This window comes from Phasianus colchicus, chromosome 7, assembly GCF_987193195.1.
Source record: "Phasianus colchicus chromosome 7, bPhaCol1.hap1.1, whole genome shotgun sequence".
In the NCBI taxonomy this organism is placed as follows: domain Eukaryota; kingdom Metazoa; phylum Chordata; class Aves; order Galliformes; family Phasianidae; genus Phasianus; species Phasianus colchicus.
In genome coordinates, this window is record NC_143442.1 from 33,870,195 (window position 1) to 33,889,482 (window position 19,288).

General features: G+C 41.7%; 1 protein-coding gene and 1 long non-coding RNA gene across 2 annotated transcripts in view; one reads left to right on the forward strand and one right to left on the reverse strand.

Moving 5' to 3' along the window:
• Positions 1 to 19,288, reverse strand: part of ABCA12 (ATP binding cassette subfamily A member 12) — a 79,833-nt gene that overhangs the window by 21,853 nt on the left and 38,692 nt on the right. Inside the window, exons 19-35 of the mRNA XM_031604577.2 lie at positions 18,713 to 18,852; positions 18,043 to 18,162; positions 16,833 to 16,923; positions 15,319 to 15,498; positions 13,708 to 14,014; positions 11,283 to 11,397; positions 9,607 to 9,936; positions 8,666 to 8,735; positions 8,433 to 8,567; positions 7,588 to 7,740; positions 6,689 to 6,866; positions 4,910 to 5,128; positions 4,057 to 4,253; positions 3,573 to 3,733; positions 2,497 to 2,721; positions 2,123 to 2,261; positions 461 to 713 (exon numbers count right to left, since the gene is read on the reverse strand). Of these exons, the coding sequence (XP_031460437.2) occupies positions 461 to 713; positions 2,123 to 2,261; positions 2,497 to 2,721; positions 3,573 to 3,733; positions 4,057 to 4,253; positions 4,910 to 5,128; positions 6,689 to 6,866; positions 7,588 to 7,740; positions 8,433 to 8,567; positions 8,666 to 8,735; positions 9,607 to 9,936; positions 11,283 to 11,397; positions 13,708 to 14,014; positions 15,319 to 15,498; positions 16,833 to 16,923; positions 18,043 to 18,162; positions 18,713 to 18,852 (3,013 nt within the window). The remainder of the gene's footprint in view (positions 1 to 460; positions 714 to 2,122; positions 2,262 to 2,496; positions 2,722 to 3,572; positions 3,734 to 4,056; positions 4,254 to 4,909; positions 5,129 to 6,688; positions 6,867 to 7,587; positions 7,741 to 8,432; positions 8,568 to 8,665; positions 8,736 to 9,606; positions 9,937 to 11,282; positions 11,398 to 13,707; positions 14,015 to 15,318; positions 15,499 to 16,832; positions 16,924 to 18,042; positions 18,163 to 18,712; positions 18,853 to 19,288) is intronic.
• On the forward strand, positions 581 to 9,287 carry LOC149917316 (uncharacterized). The gene is made up of 3 exons (XR_016468466.1): positions 581 to 622; positions 7,665 to 7,768; positions 9,197 to 9,287. It is a non-coding gene; the product is annotated as an uncharacterized LOC149917316 (long non-coding RNA).

The following is a 19,288-nucleotide window of genomic DNA, read 5'->3' on the forward strand; positions in this document are numbered from 1 at the left end:
ATCATGCCCTTTAGATCACTGCATGCCTTGGACTAGTGAGTCCTGGACAGAACAGCATATCTTCCTATACTGACAGAGAGGAGGGTAATCAGACAGTTCACTTGATCCTATAGTTGTAATGTTGGACCCAACTAATGCTGCACCTCCATTTCAGACTGGGGAAGATTAAATACTTTTTAAAAATCCTTTTGAGGCAGGATGGATGTCACAGGGACAGATGGCTCCAATGGCGAACACAACAAAAAGTATTTCTGACATATTTCACAGTTAATTCCAGCTTAAAGATTGTTTTTCTAAAGCTTTCTGATTGCTGGTGTGAGCCAAGCCATCTCCCCAAGAGATACTCCTAGGAACAGGATTTTATCACTGTGTTGTCTGCATAACACCTTTTGAGAAACAATCTTGAGAATAAGAAAACTGGGCCTTTATGGGTTGAAGGCTGAAAAGCAACACCACTCACCCAAAGAAGTCTGCCTGGTCTGATGTGCCATACAGAGAGGGGGAAAGAATCAGCTCCGGGTATTCGGTCTCTTTAGTCCTCAGTGTTCCAAGTCCCATTGCTGCCATCACAAAGAGGACTGGGAGGATGACCTGAGCAATGAAGCCTCGGACATCGCGCCGGGTATGGTGGAATCTCTTAATGAATAAAGCTGATGCCTTCTTAAGCAGCAATGGTAAACCCTGCAGGCTCTTAGATCTGATCAGGAGCTGATCTGGGTACAAAAGAACACATTTTGCCATGGATCAGTATTCATGAAATGCAGAGAACTGATGCTCACTGGACCTTGGGAGTTACTTTGGCTGCCTGTTCTCCTTTACAGATGGAAAAATCAAAACTAGTAGGCTGGACCACACCCCATTTGGACAGAATTCAGGTTCTGGCTCAAGTCATGATACATAACACCAGTTTTTTGCTTGATTTCAAATGCATACATGTAGCATACACATTCTGACATCTTGCAAGACAAAAAGAGACTTCCAGATACAAGAAGTAATCTGCACCCTCCCTACTCAGCTGCAACTTTTGTGTTTGCAAACTGAAAATTCTCATCATTTAGAAAGCATGACCCAAGGCAAATCAATAAGGGAATTCATTAGGGAACAAGAAAACAAGGCACATAAACTAATCAATCACTTGCATGGACAAGGTTGCAGCATGATAAAAGCAGAGCTGAACCCTATGCAACCTATTCTTCTTTATGAAATATTAACCTGTATAATACAACACAAGGCAAATCATCTTCAGTGCTCTCGTTAGGGGTATCATAAAACACTTTTCTAAGCATCTGTGTTACCTCTTATGGATTTGCCCATTTACAATGCAGGTCAGCTTTGAGAAGTGAGTACAAAAACACTTCTGTGTTGTCCCTTAGCCACTTTCTTAACTATAAATGATATATCCATAAGCAAAAAACATCTCTAGTTTGTCAGAAGGGATGATGAGGATGTTTTCTGGACCATGCCTTCTTGGGCAGCTCTCAAACCCTCAACATACAGAATCACAGAATGGCCAGGGTTGGAAGGGACCTCAAGGATCATGAATCTCCAACCCTTCTGCCACATGCAGGGCCACCAACCTCCTCATTTAATGCTAGACCAGGCTGCCCAGGGCCCCATCCAACCTGGCCTGTTGATTCTCTTCTGAAGGTAAATTCATCCCTTTTGATGGGATGTGTCCCTTTTTGCTGTGTGGCTCATACTGCAGTTGCTGGGACAGAACAAAAAGCAGTGGGGCGGATGGAGCTCAGAGCTTTGCTGCTTTTCCCATGAAGTTTCTCTCAAATTCTACTAATTGCATAGAAATAATTCTCTGCATCAATTATAGCAGTTGCTTTCAGAGCCATACATTTGCTACTTCACCCACACACTGTATTTGATTAGATTAAAACTGGAATCAATTTAAGGGGAGGCGGATGCAAACAAGACCCCTCTGTAATTTGTTCTGTGATTCAGACATTCCAAACCAGTGGATCTAAGACAACTGTTGAGCACTGAGCTTCTAGGGAATCAGTGGCTTTGTGTTCCTGGTTGGGTGAAATGTGTTTTTAAACAAGAAAGAGTCCATCTGTCACTGTTTGTATCTCTGACAAATCTGGATTAAAATCTGGAGGTAATTTAGTACCATCTCTTTCTGTGAAAGTATCCGTGCTCACAGACATTTCGTCACCACCATTTTGGCCAGTGGCTCCAGGCTCTCGCTGGGATAGTCCTGCATCTTCTTGTGGGTCCTTCCCTAGCTCTTTTGTCAGATTGAGAAATACCTACACAACAAGAAAACACACACGAAAATTGGTCAAAAATACTCAATACTCCAACATCTCATTCTCTAAGTGAAATGCTGAGAGGTGAGACAGTGGTGTGCTTCGTGCACTGCTAGATGTATAGACTTATGCATACATCTACACCTTCCCACGTTCATAACTATAGCACAGTGAGTAACAAAACCATTTCTTCCCTTCCCTGTTACTCCTCCATCCAAAACCTGCCACCACCTACCTCTTCCACAGTTGTGTTTGAAATCCCGTAGCAACCAAGGTGGAGATCACTCAAGCTGGTATCAAGGGCTCTGAGAAGTGCCTGGTAAGCCCCTGAGACTGTGGACTTGAAGGGGGGAAGCACATACACGAGCTCTCCACCAATATCCTCCTTGAGATAAGCCTCTGGGAGGTGGGACTGAATCAGGGAGGTCACTGCAGCGGTGTCACACTCCTCTATCATATTCTGAAAAAGAAGGAAAACACTCAGTATTCAACCAGGAGGTGCTGATGTCAAAATTCCTGCTGCAGGATTCAGCTCGGATCATGTCCTGTTGGTGGGTGATCTCAGCACAGACATGCAGCATTTCATTTTTAAAACCAAAAGGAGATGAACTACCAATGGATCTCTTCCAATCTGATACTCTGAACTCCAGAACTCACACTGCATCCAGCCTTGCCTTTAACTATCAAGGATGCCCAGTTCTCCACCAGAGCAGAGATATGAATTTCCTGTTTCTGAGAGCCCCAGAAGCAGGTCTGATGGCCCCCCTGGGGACTGGCTTGGGAGTGTCCCTCTGCTTCAAGGAAGATGCTCTGTTAATATCTCTTCCTGAGAAGCAGTATGCTCACATGCAGATCCTCCATAGCTCTTTGGTGCCTCTCTGCATCAAACACAACCACTTTGGGACTGCTACCATTCTCAGCTCCTCCCAATAGATGTGCACAATGGACATGAAAGCAAGCTAGGGTCCAGCAGGGAAGAGAGGATGAAGAGGACTTCACCTGGGTCACATAAGGCTCAGATTCATACCTCTGCCTTATCTGTTAGAGCTGCATGACTTTGGGTAGCAGGGCTACCCAACACATCCTACTTTCAACATAGAAATTAGATTGGAATAACTATTTCATGGCAGAAATTTAAGACTGATATGAACCTTTTGCAATGGACTTCATTTCTGTTGGATACTATGACTCCCTTCCTTCCTTCCTTCCTTGCTTCCAACTGATTTATTTTCCCACCCAAGATGCCTATCATAAAAGCATACATTTAACTTAAGATGAGGCTGAAGATTTAGGACCAACTCTGACACGAACCTTCTTTTTTGTGAGCGTTAGGTGATAGCCATCACCAAAAGTTTCCTTGAGGTAGAATGGAGACCCACAGCATTTGAGCCCTCCGTGCTCTAGAAAGGCAATTCGGTCACTCAGTACTTCTGCTTCATCTAAGTGATGTGTAGAGAGAATGATGGTTCTGCCTGGAAAAGAAGAAGCTGATGTCAACCCACACAGAACAAACATACAGGATTACATGAGACAGGTGAAAGCTGCATTGAATGATGCAGCTCAAAACCACTTCATATCACAGAATGGCCAGGGTTGGAAGGGACCTCAAGGATCATGAATCTCTAACCTCCCTGCCACCTGCAGGGCCACCAACCTCCCCATTTAATACTAGACCAGGCTGCCCAGGGCCCCATTCAATCTGGCCTTGAACACCTCTAGGGATGGGGCACCATAATTTCAGGACACAAAGCATCTCTACCTCTGGGCAGCATCTCATCTCATCTCATCACAGTACCTTTCTTATTCTTGGAGATAATTTCCCAAATACTCCTACGAGAGCACGGATCCACCCCTGTTGTTGGTTCATCCAGGATCACTACTCTTGATCCACCCAGCAGAGCAATAGCTATAGACAGCTTTCTCTTCATCCCACCAGACAGGGAACCAGCCAGCTTATGACGATGGCTGTAGAGTCCAGTCGCCTTCAAAGTCCTTCAAAAACAAAGAAAAAACAGTCTTCAAATGTTGCCCTTCAGGCAACTTTTAAGAGCAGAATATTTGAAAATATCCAAAAAGCGTAACTGCAAATGAAGAACTGCTCAAGTACAGACTGCTCTACTGAATGGTCACAGTGCACTGAGATGATTCATCCTATATGTAGCTCAGGCACTGAGATTTTAATTTAAAAAAATTTTTTCTTTAGGATGTTTTCAAAGATTCCATCTGGCAAGTTAAGGTTAAAGGCAAAACCTCATCAACAGAGATCACCAAAATCCAAATTCCCTGGGATGTTTTGGCTGTTTCACTTCTCCACAGAACCAGTAAAGCTGGCATCATCTTCTGACTGGTTGATCAAATCTCTTTTTGGGGAAAACTGTAAAGAAGCAAGGATCAGACCCTTAGGCTTACAAACTCATCTCCAAAGAATTGCCACAGAAGCTTGTAAACTCCTGGAGAAGAAATGTTGTTTTTTTACAGCCACAGATTTCAACACTCAGTGTACTCCTCCAGTCAGATCAAGGCATTTATTTGAACTCTAGGCTGGGTTTGCAACAGTGCTCAAAACCATTCACTGAGCTTTGCAATGGTGCTACTACACATAATTTTCACAGCCCTCTCTCTCTTCTCCCACCCTGCTGTTTTTATACCTCTTAACTTCTTGGTAGAGCTCCTCTTTACTCCAGTGAGGGACTTTGATGTACCCATAGAGCAGCAGGTGCTCCTTCGTGGTGAGGTAGTTGAAGAGCACGTTGTGCTGCATACAGATACCCATGTTCTTCCTGATAACTTCCTGATCAGTCTTGATGTCTTTGCCATAGACAACGATGGTGCCTGATGATGTAGGGAACAGCCCAGTCAAAATAGATCTGAAAGGGAAAAATAAGTAGAAAAGGAAGTTAAAAACAAAAAAAAAAGAGAAAGCCATAGGTATTTTTTCTCCATTCTCCTGTAGTTATCATTACTTGCCAAGCTTCCTTCCATCACTAGCACACTCCTTGCAGCCAGAAATCACTGAACACAGTTTCTTCTGCAGTCTCTCCATGCTTTGGTGGAGCAGTGCCCAATTAACATCAAAGAACATCCTCCTTCCCCCTACCTGTGGGATTGTGAGGGCAAGTACCAAGCTCACACACTGAGCTCTGGCTACTTTTCACATATACTTTTATCTTCTTTGGTCTCGCCCTCCCTAAGTCAGACCACTGCATGTTCCTTACATCAATACTCATGAATACCCTTCACTTCCAATTTAATCACTGGGAATTCACATAATGCAGTTACTCTTCATTCTTTGGGGTTTGTCTGCAGTATCCAGACAGTCTCATATTGCAAACCACTTCAGAGATTGAAAACCACATCTTCATCATACTAACCACATCGCAGCAGAGAAACCTGATTTCACTGCCATTATTAAGAAGGAATGGAGGAGGATATCCTGACAAGGCACCTCAGCGAGGGCAGCAATTTCATCTAGTTCAAGCTAATAATTACCTTCCAAGTAGTACCTAGCAGACCTGAGTCAAACACCTTCTACGTGGAATGACTACTTGCACAATATAGGCTGGTTTTAGAGCTGTCCTGCAAGGGAGTAAAGGGAGAAGATGCATCTCAGACTGCCCTTCACTATCCCTGAGTTGCACTCTCTCCTGGGACTTTTAACTCTCATTAAAAAGGAGAGGAGAAGTACCTTGTGACCTTACTCAGGATTTGAAGCCTGCACTAAGTTTCAAGAAGCTATTATATTTTTCTGTACATCACCTTTGCCTACACTTACTATGAGGACGTGAGATGAATTTATAATAAGCTGAGATGAAGCACACATCTGTCTTGTCTTACTGTTTTTGGCTCTTCTGGGGCTTCTATTTATCAGCTTAATGTTGCTTTCAGAGTGACGCATACATATATATCAGTAGAGAAATCAAGTTCCACAGGTTTCTTTTAGTGATGTTATCCAACACCTTAAACTATAATTTATAAATGGCAACGCTGGAAGGGCTGGAAGGCTACACCATTAACCTACTGCAATTCTAGCCCAGCCAACACACGACCCTGTACAGCTGAAATATACCTTTATTAGGCTTTCTTGCTAATATCACTTCAAATTTGGCACAAGCTACCCACAGCTTTCAGAGCAACCCAGCCCCAGGCACCAAAGCCTTGTGGAACAAAATGCTGGAACAATTGCTGTGCTGCGTACTACAGGGATTCTACCAGACTAAAAAGCATATTCCTAAGCAGAAAGGGACCTTCAATTCTAGTAGATGAAGGGACTGCTGAGGTCATCTAAGAGTAAGATAAAACTACAAGAGAGATCTGTCCTAATAAAGCATTTCATTCAGCTTCCCAATGCTGAGAAGCCCCACTTGCTCTCATATCCACCCAGCTGAGCCCAACGGTACAAAACAATCCCAACTTTAAAGGACATGTACATGGTTGTAGTTTTCCCAGCTCCATTGTGTCCCAGCAGGGAAGTTATATTCCCTTCATAGAAGTTGAGGCTTAAGTTGTCCACTGCAGCTTTGGATCCATAAACTTTTGTTATGCCATGGAGGGAGACTCCCAAGGTGAGATCAGTGGGTTCTGGCTCCAGGTGAGGCGGGGGGGCACCTTCAAAACCAAAGGGAAGGGTTAGATGACAGTTACTTTTTTCCAACTCAGAGATAAGCAAGGCTTTTGATAGCATATAATATAGCAGAAGCAGGTGGCTTTCGATGAGGAATGCAGAGAACATTTCATAGGATCTGAGACATTTTGAGCTCTCCTGCATTTCTCCTTTTCACTTCTGCAACTTCTTATAATTTCTGACAAGAAGCATTAATCTCTTGTGAAAAGGTCTTACATTCAGATGTTTCAGAGCACCTAACTTAATCTACACTAAACAAGTATATAAAATTAGAGGAAATACAGCAAAGCTATTGAGTTACTTTCTGTTAGGTAGAACTGGAAAGTTTGTATGTGTGATCTCATAAAATTTTATAGGCTAAATATTTAAAGAAATGGACAGAGCAGCAGACATTCCTTTTGTTTCCTTTCACAAACAAAAATGTATTTCTACACAGAGCACTGTAGGGTGAGGTATATGAACCCAAGGTATCCTCTCAACTACTATGCATGTGAATGTCAGTACTAGATTTCCACATCGAATTGGAAGAAAAAAACAAAACAAAACAAAACAATTTAAAAGCCAAATCTCCATTTGGATAAGTAATAATTTTCAGTTTTTCCTGTGCTACTAAGTAAGGATTAACATAAAATTGTGCTTTCTGAGCATGGTGCCCTTCTCAAATTTGGCTTTGTTTACTTAAAACATATGTCAGTATTCACATACATATCCGATTGCTGGGGCTGGCTTCTTTCCTTAACACAAGCTTGGTGAAGATGAAGCCTCTTTGTTTCTCACTCCAGAAGGGGAGCCAGTTGTATTCAAGCCAGTAAGATGGAAGCAGTGGGAAATACCAGGGAGCAGCCATGCCATATCTTCCTGCAAGAAGAAGAGGAAGCTCATTCAGGTATCTGTTTCTGCAGGAAGCACCACTACTGGACTGCACTCAAAATAACAAAAATGAACTCCATGGAGATCTCTCCTTTCTTGATGTGCTTCATGTACTACTGGTACTTGGAAGGGATTTTCCCCTAATTGGCAAAATAGAAAGCATTTGCTCATTTGTTATTCTGAGTAACTTCATAGCCGGAGGGCTGGAATACTTTACATTTTCCACTGGGTAGATTTCTGTGTGCCAGTGGACTGCTTCATTAGGTGGGGAAGAAAAGCAAAAGACAAATGTACTGTCTCTTGCCCAAGGCAGGAATTACTTTTTGCAATCGGATGATATAAGTAACGCAACACAAAATCACTCAACTGACAAATGCTGGCTAAGATGCTCTGTTCTCATTTTCACCAACCAGACAGCAAACATATTCTCCTGTGTCCTTGGCTTCAGCTTCTTCAGAGGTTCCACCTACCCACATGATGAGCAGAAGGAACTCTAGTCCTTCCTTAACCCAGCATCATTAATACTCTCAACACATCCTCCAAGATATGGCTCCTTTGCTCTAGGAACAGAGGTGTCCTGTGTGTGCCTGAGTGCCTGGATCGTGGAATCAGTCAGTGCTGTATTCACTGTTTTCCACAGGAAACAATACATCACCAGCCTCAGTGCTTCATATCCTTACCTGGGAATACATTTCTTATATACCATCCCAGGATGAAGTAAATGAAAGAGTCAATCAGAATGAGCCAGCACATCCAGCCAAAGGATGTGTTGTCTCCAATCATTGGAGATTTGTACATGTTGTCCCACTGCAGACCTGCAGAAAGGAATTTAGAAATACAAGAGAGTCCATTAGTTAATGGAATGTCACAACCATGGAAGCTCAAAGCGTATTTTTGTTTTCAATAAACATACCTACGCCCTGTGCCTCATAGCGAGCAATGTACTGACTTGCATAACTGAATGCAGTTGGAGACAACAGGCTCTGTGGAATAAACAAAATTGAAAATAAAGGATTTGTTAATTAGTCTCAAAGAGATTTTAAGTCAGACAACCCATCAGATACCTCCCCGGCTTGGTACACCAGGTGGAAAAATGAGTAAGATCTTTTCCAGCAGACACAAAGAACAGTGGACCAAGCTTCTGATGGGCAGAACTTCTGATGATGGGCTGTAATATCCCCTTAGAGTCTTTCTTCCTTTTGCTTCCACTCCCAGTATCCAACTTTATCCCTCATCCAGGGGTTTAATTTAGGCTTTTGAAACAAAGTAGTGATATAAAATTATCTGACATGGCTAATGAATTTACTACTTGACTTAAAAGGTATCCTTTCCCAGATTTGGTGAACTTGAAAACAAATGTGATTTCTGGTACTAAATACCTACCTACTTCCACTCTTGGCAAGTAACAAAGCTTTCTCTCTTTTTCCATGGCTACAAATTTGAGGCACACACAACCAAGGAATGAACAGAGCCAGCCTTCCCTCATAGTCCTGCAACCTCAACTCCTTACTGTCTAGCCTTCCTCCTCATTATAGTTGAAGGTAAGCTGTTTTTTGCTTTGCAATTTGGGAGGGTAAAATGCATAGCTCACACTACTTTGATTCAGCTGGAAGTGCTTAATCACTAAAATACCACAAGTTTTGCTTTCAGTGGAGGGATACAGGTCTTCTCCCACCAGGCTACAGCCAGCTCCCTCATTATGTGATGTAGCATGTGTCAGCACCCACTGGTGGAATTTAGAATGGCTACAAACATGTACATTGGTGACACAAGCCTTAAGAAGAGCTGAAGTGTGTTGAAGGTGAACGTTTGCTTCCACACACATAACCCTTGTTATTGAAAAGCAGAACTTACCAGTAGGCTCTTCACAGAGAAGCTCAAGTGATTTTCAATGACAAGCAATACAATGAAGGGGAAGAAAGTGAGGATGTACACAAGACTGCCCACCAATGCTGCGATGTTGGTGTTGTTGAAGAAAACACTGATGAAATAGCTCATGGCTATGATGGACAAGCTGTAGTCCATAAGGTACAGGAACAAGAGCGCTGTATTTGTTTTGGGAAGGATGTCACCCACTTTTAGGACAATGATGAGGAAGGTGACTGTGATTAGAAGGAAGATGGCACACTCTATGAACCAGGCAATGAAATGGCTGCTTGCATTGACACCCATCATCTTCATGTACTACAGAGAGAAAGCAAAATAACAGGGATTACAAATTATAACTGTTTACTAAGAGATCTTTCGTTTTTCTTTTTTTCAGTGTCTGGATAGGGCACACAAACAAAATATGCTCTCTCATACTTCAGCATACTGCCAGGCTGATAACCAGAGAGAAACCATGCATTCACATTTCTGGAATGCTCTTGGTTTGCAAGGAGCCCGTTGGAAAGGAACAGCATAGGCAGGATCTGCAAGCATCATGGGACACAACCCACAAGTTTCAAAGCAGATGCTGGACTTATATTTGCTACTTTACTAAAGCATCTTGGCTATCTTGGCTACTTTATTTGTCTTAGATAACGCTGTTCAACTCAGTGGCCTGAGTGTAAATACTCTTAGGTACAGCTGAAGTCAAATGTACCATTTGGTTCAGCTGGTGAACCACTTCACACACATCCCCCGAGCAACAAATAATAGATACACTTGCATATTTATATGGAAGTAATATTAATTTATATTAGCTGATGATCAAGTCACAAGAATTTGCCTTGCCAAATCCAAAAGAAATGAGAGATGCTGGTGTCTTGTTGCAGATTACACAGCTGAAAGATTACTGACACCTTGGATCACAGAGGCAATGAAAGTGTGTTCCCAAAACAATATTCAGGGACTGTCAACTGGACACTCTTATTGTCAATCTCATTGCAGTTCATAGGGTGCTCTTTCTTGGATATACTTCTTTGGTGATTCAGTGTTTGTTTCCATGGTACCAGAGAACAAACAAATCTGCCTGAGCTTTATTGCTTGCTGAAGCTTAGCCTCCCAGAAAGTTCTCTGCTGTTCATCTCCATTGACTGTGTTCACACTGAAAACGTGAGCTAATTTAATAAATTCCCTATGCCTCAATGTGATTTCTTTTCCAATAGGCAACCTGAACGAAGAACTTCATTTCAGAGGAGCTGATGTAATATGTAGCACCTTCTGAAATGTTAATTATAATAACTTCAAGGATAGGAAGTAAGTCACTCTTCATGTCTTTGTTCCCAGTAGGTATGACTCAAAGTCAATTTTCAGGGGGCTTTAAATCTTCAAAAAACTTGTAATTTTGTAAGGTCCCCATTTTTCCAGTGTTCAGAACAGCAAAGCAATATTCTCACCACTTGAAGGGCAAATGCCCTGCATTTCTATAGTTTTGAAATTGCCTACAATGTCACAACTCGAAAGCTGCAGGTCAAACAATAGGTATTTGCAATATTATTTTCCTTAATGTTTGTTTTGCTCCATTTAATGTTGCACATGAGACCTACTACCCACTAATAAGAAAAACTTGTTTATAATTTTGCACGCCCCAGAAAGTTTCAGCATACCTCATAAAGCCTCAGATCTTTCTCTTGAACAAGAGTTTTAACAAAATCAGCTATAAACAGCACCCAGGCAGCCATCAGAGCAAATGGAAGAGAGTAGGTCACGCTGGTTAAGAACCTGTAAAAGGCAAATGCAGGCTTTAGTTGAATGTAAAATGTTGTAAGGATTAACGCTTTATACAGAATGACTTTTTTCAGGGAGTATAATTAATAATTACAAAAAAAGACTGCTTTGCTGTTGCACTGAAGATTCTATTAGGAGATTCCTGCACTGTTAAAAACATATATATATATATTAGAAAACATAGGAATTTTTCCAGCCTGGTTCTGAAACAGTTTTGCTTAGCAGCACCACTGGCAAGAGCAGAAACCAGCAGTGGCATCTCCTGACTCTGGTGGGTGCATCCCACTTGGAAACACCACAGCAGTCAGCCATCCTGTCAATAGGTACAATAGCCTGATTTTGTTATCAGGCTGTATTTCCCTGTGCCTGAGGTTGGATATCAATGCTTCTCCTTGGAGTGTCTCTCCTATTACTCCAGAGGATGGTTATTATAGAGCCATATCTACCACACAGGCTTCACAATTCTTGGTTTCTCCTCCTTACAACCTTCCTCCCATGCCAGTTGTGTGCTGAGAGAAGGTGCAACAGTGGCCAAAAGTAAACTTCTCCTTTTGTGATGGAAAGCAAGTTTCTATTGTAGGAGATTCACTTCATTGTATCTACAGGGTTCATGCTTTCCTCCCTTCTTTCTAAAGCTGGCTTAAAAAAACCCAACAGCATAATTCTTAGGAAAAGTTTAATGTACGACAGCAGTAGGAAACCAATATGATTGGTTTTTTAATTACATTTTTAACTCATAATGTCAAAAAGTTTCCAAAACTCAGCACTTGCAAGAAATTTTTCTTCCTTCTGAGCAAACAAGGTCATAATATTTATATAGAACGATGAAAAGGCATTTCAGTCTCTTCTTTCTTAGTTTGTTCTTTTGGTTCTTCTGTTGTTGTTGTTGGGAAAGGGTTTTTTGTTTTGTTTTGTTTGCTTTTTGTTCAGTTGTTTTTCCTTATCTCTTTGTGCATGATCTCTAGGCCATTAAAAATCCAGAATTCCTATACCTTCAGTGAGGTGGTATATAAGTTCACTCCATTTCTCTACAGGACTTTAACTATGTGATAACAATCAATAAACAGCCATTTTCTGATGACTTCTACTGGATGGAAATAGGAAGCCTTTAGGTATTTTAATAATTGAGCATCTCATGGCCCCCTGAACCCAGGGTGGGGAGGGACACTCAAAGGCAAGCTGTTTTCTCAGCAGCCCAAGAAAAAGCAAAAGAATAGATAACTGAAGTTAAGTGCCTCCAGCAGCCAGTTAATCATTGTGGAAAACTATCTCACAGCAATAATCCACACATTTGCTGGAAGCTGACACCTGGTTTGAATGCTCACCTGCTTGCATACTTGCAGGCACTTTGCATGCGTTTATGTTAAGGAGAGATGATGAGTTTCCAGCTGTCAAGGCTGACACGAGATTTTAATAGGTCTGTTGTAGCTCCCAGATCATCTTTTTTGTTCATGCAGTAGGTATGCAAAGCTCCTCTGTCCATTCTGTACTCCTGGTCTAAGAAAGACCCTTGTATTGTGGATTGACTGCCCAGTCTACTCATATTACTTGCTGAACATCCTTCAGAGCCTGCTTATGGACATGAAATCATTTTCCTACGTGTTTTCCACTCTGCTTGGCCACCAGCTGTGGTCAGGGTAATAAATCTGAGGATGTACCGTGATGCCAGCTTTCCAACACCAACCAAAATTTCCTTGCCAGAGGGACCAGTGCTCAGCTGTGAGAGATTGGCTTCTCTCTGTTGCAGTTGGCAGAGACATGGTTTATATTAGCTTCAGATCTGGCTCAAGATGAGTGGAAAGGAAGATGATCCAAAACTTTTTGATCTGCTTTACCATTCAAAACTTATTTTGGTCCATACACAGTTCATGCTGCACTGCTCAGTATAACAGGCTGTTAATCCTAACAACTTGGCTCATCAAAAGCTTTTCTGTCCTCCCTCATTACAGTGGCAATGAATGGTACAATTTCACACTCTTATCCTTCTTAAAGCATCTGTGAGAGAGGCACCTGTATGGAGAACTATTCACTATACACTGAACATTAGCTGGAATCAGTGGAATGAATAACAAATGGAACAGCTGGATAGCAATCTGTAGGAACAAAGCTCATAAACCTAGGGGCTTTTTTTTCCCAATAAATATATTTTCTAAGTTCTACTGCACTGTCTGCATGAAAACACCTGCAGAACAAGCCAAGGCTCATATTTAACCCAAGTCCTGCCAAACCCAGTCTCATTTCTACCTTTCATAGTAAAAGAAGGACAGCAAATTTTATAGGAAGATGGAAACCCCACAAACTTACATATCCTTATTGTAGCAGGGGTAAGGCATGGCCTGGACTTGAACAGCTATTTCCTCTAGTTTCTTGCCAGTCTGCAGCTGAATAATGGCTCTTTCAATGCTGTCCTGGATATAGATAAATGCCCGGCTGTAGATCTGGCTCTGAGAGGTGGAGTTGTGTGGTCCCACAGTCCAGATGCGCTCCCTGATCCTGTTGGTGGTCTGTGTGATTCTGCTGCTCATTCTGATGGTGTAGTTGAGCACAGGAGGGAGGGCCAAAGCCCCACGGGCTGGGCTGCTCCAGCTTGATGGCAGCCTGAAAATGATACCTTGGGAGAGAAAGAAAAGGTTTTTCTTCAGAGTTGACAGAATTGGAGCAGTACACACAGATACATAGGAACTCCTCATCTTTATAAGTCTTGTCTACATTACAGTCCATCATCCCATTTCTTTGCAGCACAAATAATGCTCAGGTAGGTAGGCTGTTAACGTTCACTACCAAGGGTCTGATACTGGAAATCAAGCATCACTGCAGCTCCTTATACTTCCAAACGTGGTTGATGATTCTGGGTGCTAACTATACTCCAAGCCTCCACATCTTTTCCTATTGAGCATTCAAATATGAAAGGCTCTCAAAATAACCAGCTGTGTTGGAAAAACCCTGCTGTTAACATGGACTGTCACAAATCTGTCGGGTGTGTCCCTTACCACATGCACTTCTCATGAACATGCCCACCTGTACTCCATCAACAGAGCTCACATAGTGGTGCTGTAAAATACACACCTAAGGAGCATGGCATTGACAATGGTTCATGGCCTATACACATATTTTTGTGTGCACGAACTCCCGCAAAGCTGAGAAATGTGTGGGAAAATAAAAGCTTTACAAAGTCCTGCTAGGAAACTGCATGCTGTAAATACAATGGAATGGAGGACAAACATAGAGGAAAACCTTTTTTATGGGAATAGACAAATATTATCAGGGCCTGAAGTTCAAAGAACAGAAAAAGTTTATACCTACACTTAATTATGAGGTGTAAGACCAGCAGGTCACAGGACTGACAAATAAATCCTAACTGTGGAGTTCTGTGCATTCTTCAATAACTAAGACACATCCCATCATTCAAATCAGTCTAAGTTCTTATTCCCTGCAGTGTGATTTGAAGCTGCAATCCAATCCCACAAATGTTAAAGGTATGACTGGAAAGATTCATGATGATACTGCAGTGTAGGACTGGAGCATCTTAAGATCTTTGCAATCATCTAATTCAACTGTCTCTTTTTCAATAAAGCATCTTTTCCCTTTGGAGGCCTGAGAGAAGGCAACTCTGTCACAAAGACCTGCAAAGGGCAGAGGAACTTATTTCCACTGAGCATTAACCCAGAGAAAATGCCAGATGACCAAAGGCTTTCTTTACAGACAAGAGAAGGTATATAGAGGACAGCATAAAAACACTGCCACAAGGAAATCTGAGCGTGCAGTTCCCAGATCTCTAGGTGAAAATTGACTGCTGTGTGGTGGGAGCTGTGCCCACAACAGTCACTGGTGGAAAGCCAAGCCTCATAGGCTTTGCTTGCACTCTGTACCAAGCTAACTTCAATTGACAGGGAGACTTGAGACTCTGCCACATACTTGCAAACAGTTCATTCTTTAGGAAGAGTTCTTTAGCCATCTTTTCCATTTCCTCCAAGGTTTTGACTGCCCGAATGCGATTAAATGAGACACAGGAGGACACATTTACTGCAAGGGTAGCTAATGTGTTCAGCTGATCAACAATGTCAGTGTTGTTCTGTAATTCCAGCCGAATATCATCTAGAAAATAAACACAAATAAGACCAACAGCATCAGTACACATAGCAAAAAAAAAAAATAATAATAATAAAAAAAAATCCATCAAATCATCCTGCTCTTTATACCAACAATGACACCATGAAGGAAGAAAAGACATCACACACATAACATTAACAAACACATTTCTGCACTTTGCGGTGCAATGAAGGCATGTTGTTGACCCAATTTTTATGTTAATCATTTGTAATATGCTCATGAGTTTGCCTTTGGGAGGATGCCAGCGATGTGATGTGACAGCCATCCCAAATCAGAAGTTGCCATTAACCTGCTGGGTTTCTAGACCTGTATATGATGCTGACTGTTCATTCTGCATCTTATGGTTTTTGATGTAATCAACACGTCTGCTGAACTGCTCTGTCTCAGGGGAGAATGGGCATTATCCAAGCATATCAAGGGAAAGTTATGTCTGTTGTGCTGATGTGTGTACTAAACCTGATAATGAAGTTTAATAAAGATACTGCTGTTTGCTGGCTGTTTTAAAAGGTGACTGCATAACGCAGCGTAACTAATATGGAACAGCTGCTGCAGGCATGATGATTTTATGGGGAGTTCAGATAGGAGATGCTACTCATAAAATAACACAGGGGTCATCATGAACAGCATGTTCACATTGTTTGGACTTTAACAGATTAAAACTACTTTTGGCTCATGCTAGGTTTTTCTGGCATAGATCAGATTTACGTTGAGATGTATGGACACACTGAAAAGTGAGCAGGGGCAATGAGACCAGCCAGGAGGGGCTGTGAGCACCATACTGTGCACTAACAGGTAACACATCCACCAGTGCTGGTAGCACTGATTCCCACAGTGCAGATCAGCAATTCTCAATTTGAAAGACCACTCAAGAAAACAGCAAATGGCATTAGGGGATATTTTATAATGATGCTCCTGGCCTCACCAGCATGGGCTCATCCCTTCCTTCCCTGCTCTGGAAAACTTTTAAGTGAAACCCTGATGCGATGCAAGTGAGCTCAGCATTTCCCATCAGAGTCCCAGGTAGCTCATTTGAAGTGATAATTATGGCTAAACAGTGTCCTCCAGTGGCCACAATCAGCTGCAGAGATTCCCATTCTACCATTCCTATGGCTCTCAGGAGAAACATCTCACACAAGCCCTCTGCTTTCTAAGAGTCTTTTCCCATAGACAAACCACAAGGTTTAGAATCACATCTGAGACTGTTTCATCTCCAATACTGGCCAGAGAGAGCAGGACTGGAGGATGACTACGGTTTGATGACTCTGGAGCTCCCAGACCTTAAGTACAAACACGAAGGTAGGGTACATGAAACAACTTACCAAGCTTGTTTATTTGACTCAGCAATTCAACTGCATCCAAATCAACCATCATCTTGATAAAAACCTGCACAAAGGGATTCTGTAGGGCATTCTGTCAACAAGCAAAGAGAAAAAGCATTTGACCACAAATCCCACAAGGTTATTTGGTGTATTGCTAAAATACAGCAGACCAGCTGTCTTCAGTAGCATTTGTACTTTCCTGCTCCTTTCTTGATTTGCTCTTCTTCACTCTGTGTTTCAAGATGGGAAAGCATTGGCAATGAAAAGAAGAAAGAATGTTTGCTGGAGTCAGCAGAAGATGCCTCTTGACTCTCCACCAGGCATTAGACCCCCATGGAAAAAAATCAAGCATACTCTTTAATATGAGGACTAAAAGTGCAGTTAATTTCACTTGTGTGTTTTAAATCCTGTGAACACAGCCAGCACAGAATGGGTAGGGTCCAAAATTTAGTTTGGAGACTGTCTGTCAGTTTTTTATTTGGCTGAATATTTCATTATTCCACCACTGAGTGCAGTCAGCAGAAAATATTTCATTTCACTTTTGCATTTTCTGCTCTGGATTTTTTCTCTGTGCCATGGAAATTACAATGAATTCCAGCCACTGAAATTATTTTTGAATGCTTTAGAGTTTGAGAGATCTCATTTTCATAGTTTTTAAGAAAAGGTGACAATTTGTACCATGGCAAACGTGACGCATGTATGTAAAGCATTACAGCCTGCTGCTTTTTGCATCCAACCAAGGCTCTTTGGAAGGGGAAAAAGAAATTTTATTTATATTCACTGAGGTACAAAGACATCTCCAAGCTCTTATGTGTGCACCCAGAGCTACATGCTTATTATAGATACTGTTTCATTTTCTGAAAAAGTCATTTCTTGCCTGGTCTTGGTTGGCTGGATCACTCCACCAAGCAGAAAGTTAATTTACAAACTGAAGAGCATTCCCTGCTCATCTTAGCCTTCCAGCAGCCCTCAGCAAGGCCACTGTCAGAAAGCGTATTATAGACATATCATTTCATAAAAGGGATTTGCATGGAAAGGTACATCAGGAGTATTTCTGTGATGGGAACAGGCAGACAGGCATGGAAACTGAAGTGCGGGCCAAAAGCATGAGCTCAGGTGTCCCTGTCATTACTCCAACCCCATGTTTTTTTCTTAGTGAAAGGAACCATCCTCCCTGTGGGAGAAAAGGATAGACAGTGAGATCTCATACCTTGATCATTGGAACCGTCTGGTTTAACTTAGTCAGTGAATTCATGATGGCAGGAGACTTATCCAGCCATTCCTGTGACTTCAGGGCTAGATCAGCCATCTGCTTCAAGGTGGCATTAGACTATAAAGAAAGTCCACAACAACACGTAAGTTTCAATTTATTAATTACTTACATGAAAGCTTTAAAAAATAATTGAGGAAAATAAATAGCTGAGATTCAGTTTGGTTTCTTTAGGGTTTACTTTGCACTCTATCACTGGCTGGCAAAATTCCTCTGCAAATAAGTACTTAAAAATGCAGTTTCATACATGGCATTTGGAGCATGCCTTCTTCCTATCACTGGCCTGTTTGCTACTACTGGTGAGTATTCTGGGAGACATCTCTGTTACTAGCTGAAAATATGGAGGTAAAGCCTCATGAACTGAAAGCCTTAAAAAAACCCTGTACTATAAATATCAGAACAATTTTTTTTTTTTTTTGAGGTAACATTCATTTAAAGTTAAAGAGTGACACATACAACCAGCAATGGAACTACAAAAAAATAAATCTGACTAATACTCCTAACAATCAGAAAATAGAGTTCTGCTTCTGAAAGAAACCAGCCTGTGCTAGACACAAATTAAAATCCCTTTGAGAGGGTGTATCTTCATGTAGCAAAAGCAGAGCCATACCTTTCCCATGATTGCTCGAGTTTCTGGTGTATCTGGTGTATAAAGGATCTTCCCAAACACCATTGGTTTTAAAAAAGACCAAATTAAAGCTCCAGTTGGTGTCTTGACCAGATCCAGGTAGAAAGATAAACAAAACGGTGCTGCAAAGGGAGAAAAACAAATAAATTGTACAGAGCACAAGTAGACCAGACACGAGAAAGCTTGGCCCAATTTGTTGCTATGTCCAGCAAATGACTTCAGGCCTCTCTTCACTGAGTGATATAATGTGTCTTGACAAAAGCAATCCATCCCCAAAATCTCCTGTTGCTGAACTCAAGACAACAAGAGTCTCATTGTTTGAGCCAGGATTCTCTGCTTGGAGGTTAAATGGAGTTTTGTGAACTCAGTGGAGCTAATAATGTCAGCACAGTTGGGAAAACTACGTATCAAGAAAAAACAGTGACCTGTCAAGTCCTAGAACTGTACCATCAACAAATGGGAAGTGGTGCAGTATCAAATACTGCTGGGCTGTGCAGGCTGCTTGCCTTTTAATGCCTATAAAAATAAGCCACCAGTAATTTGGGTGAGGCAGATCTT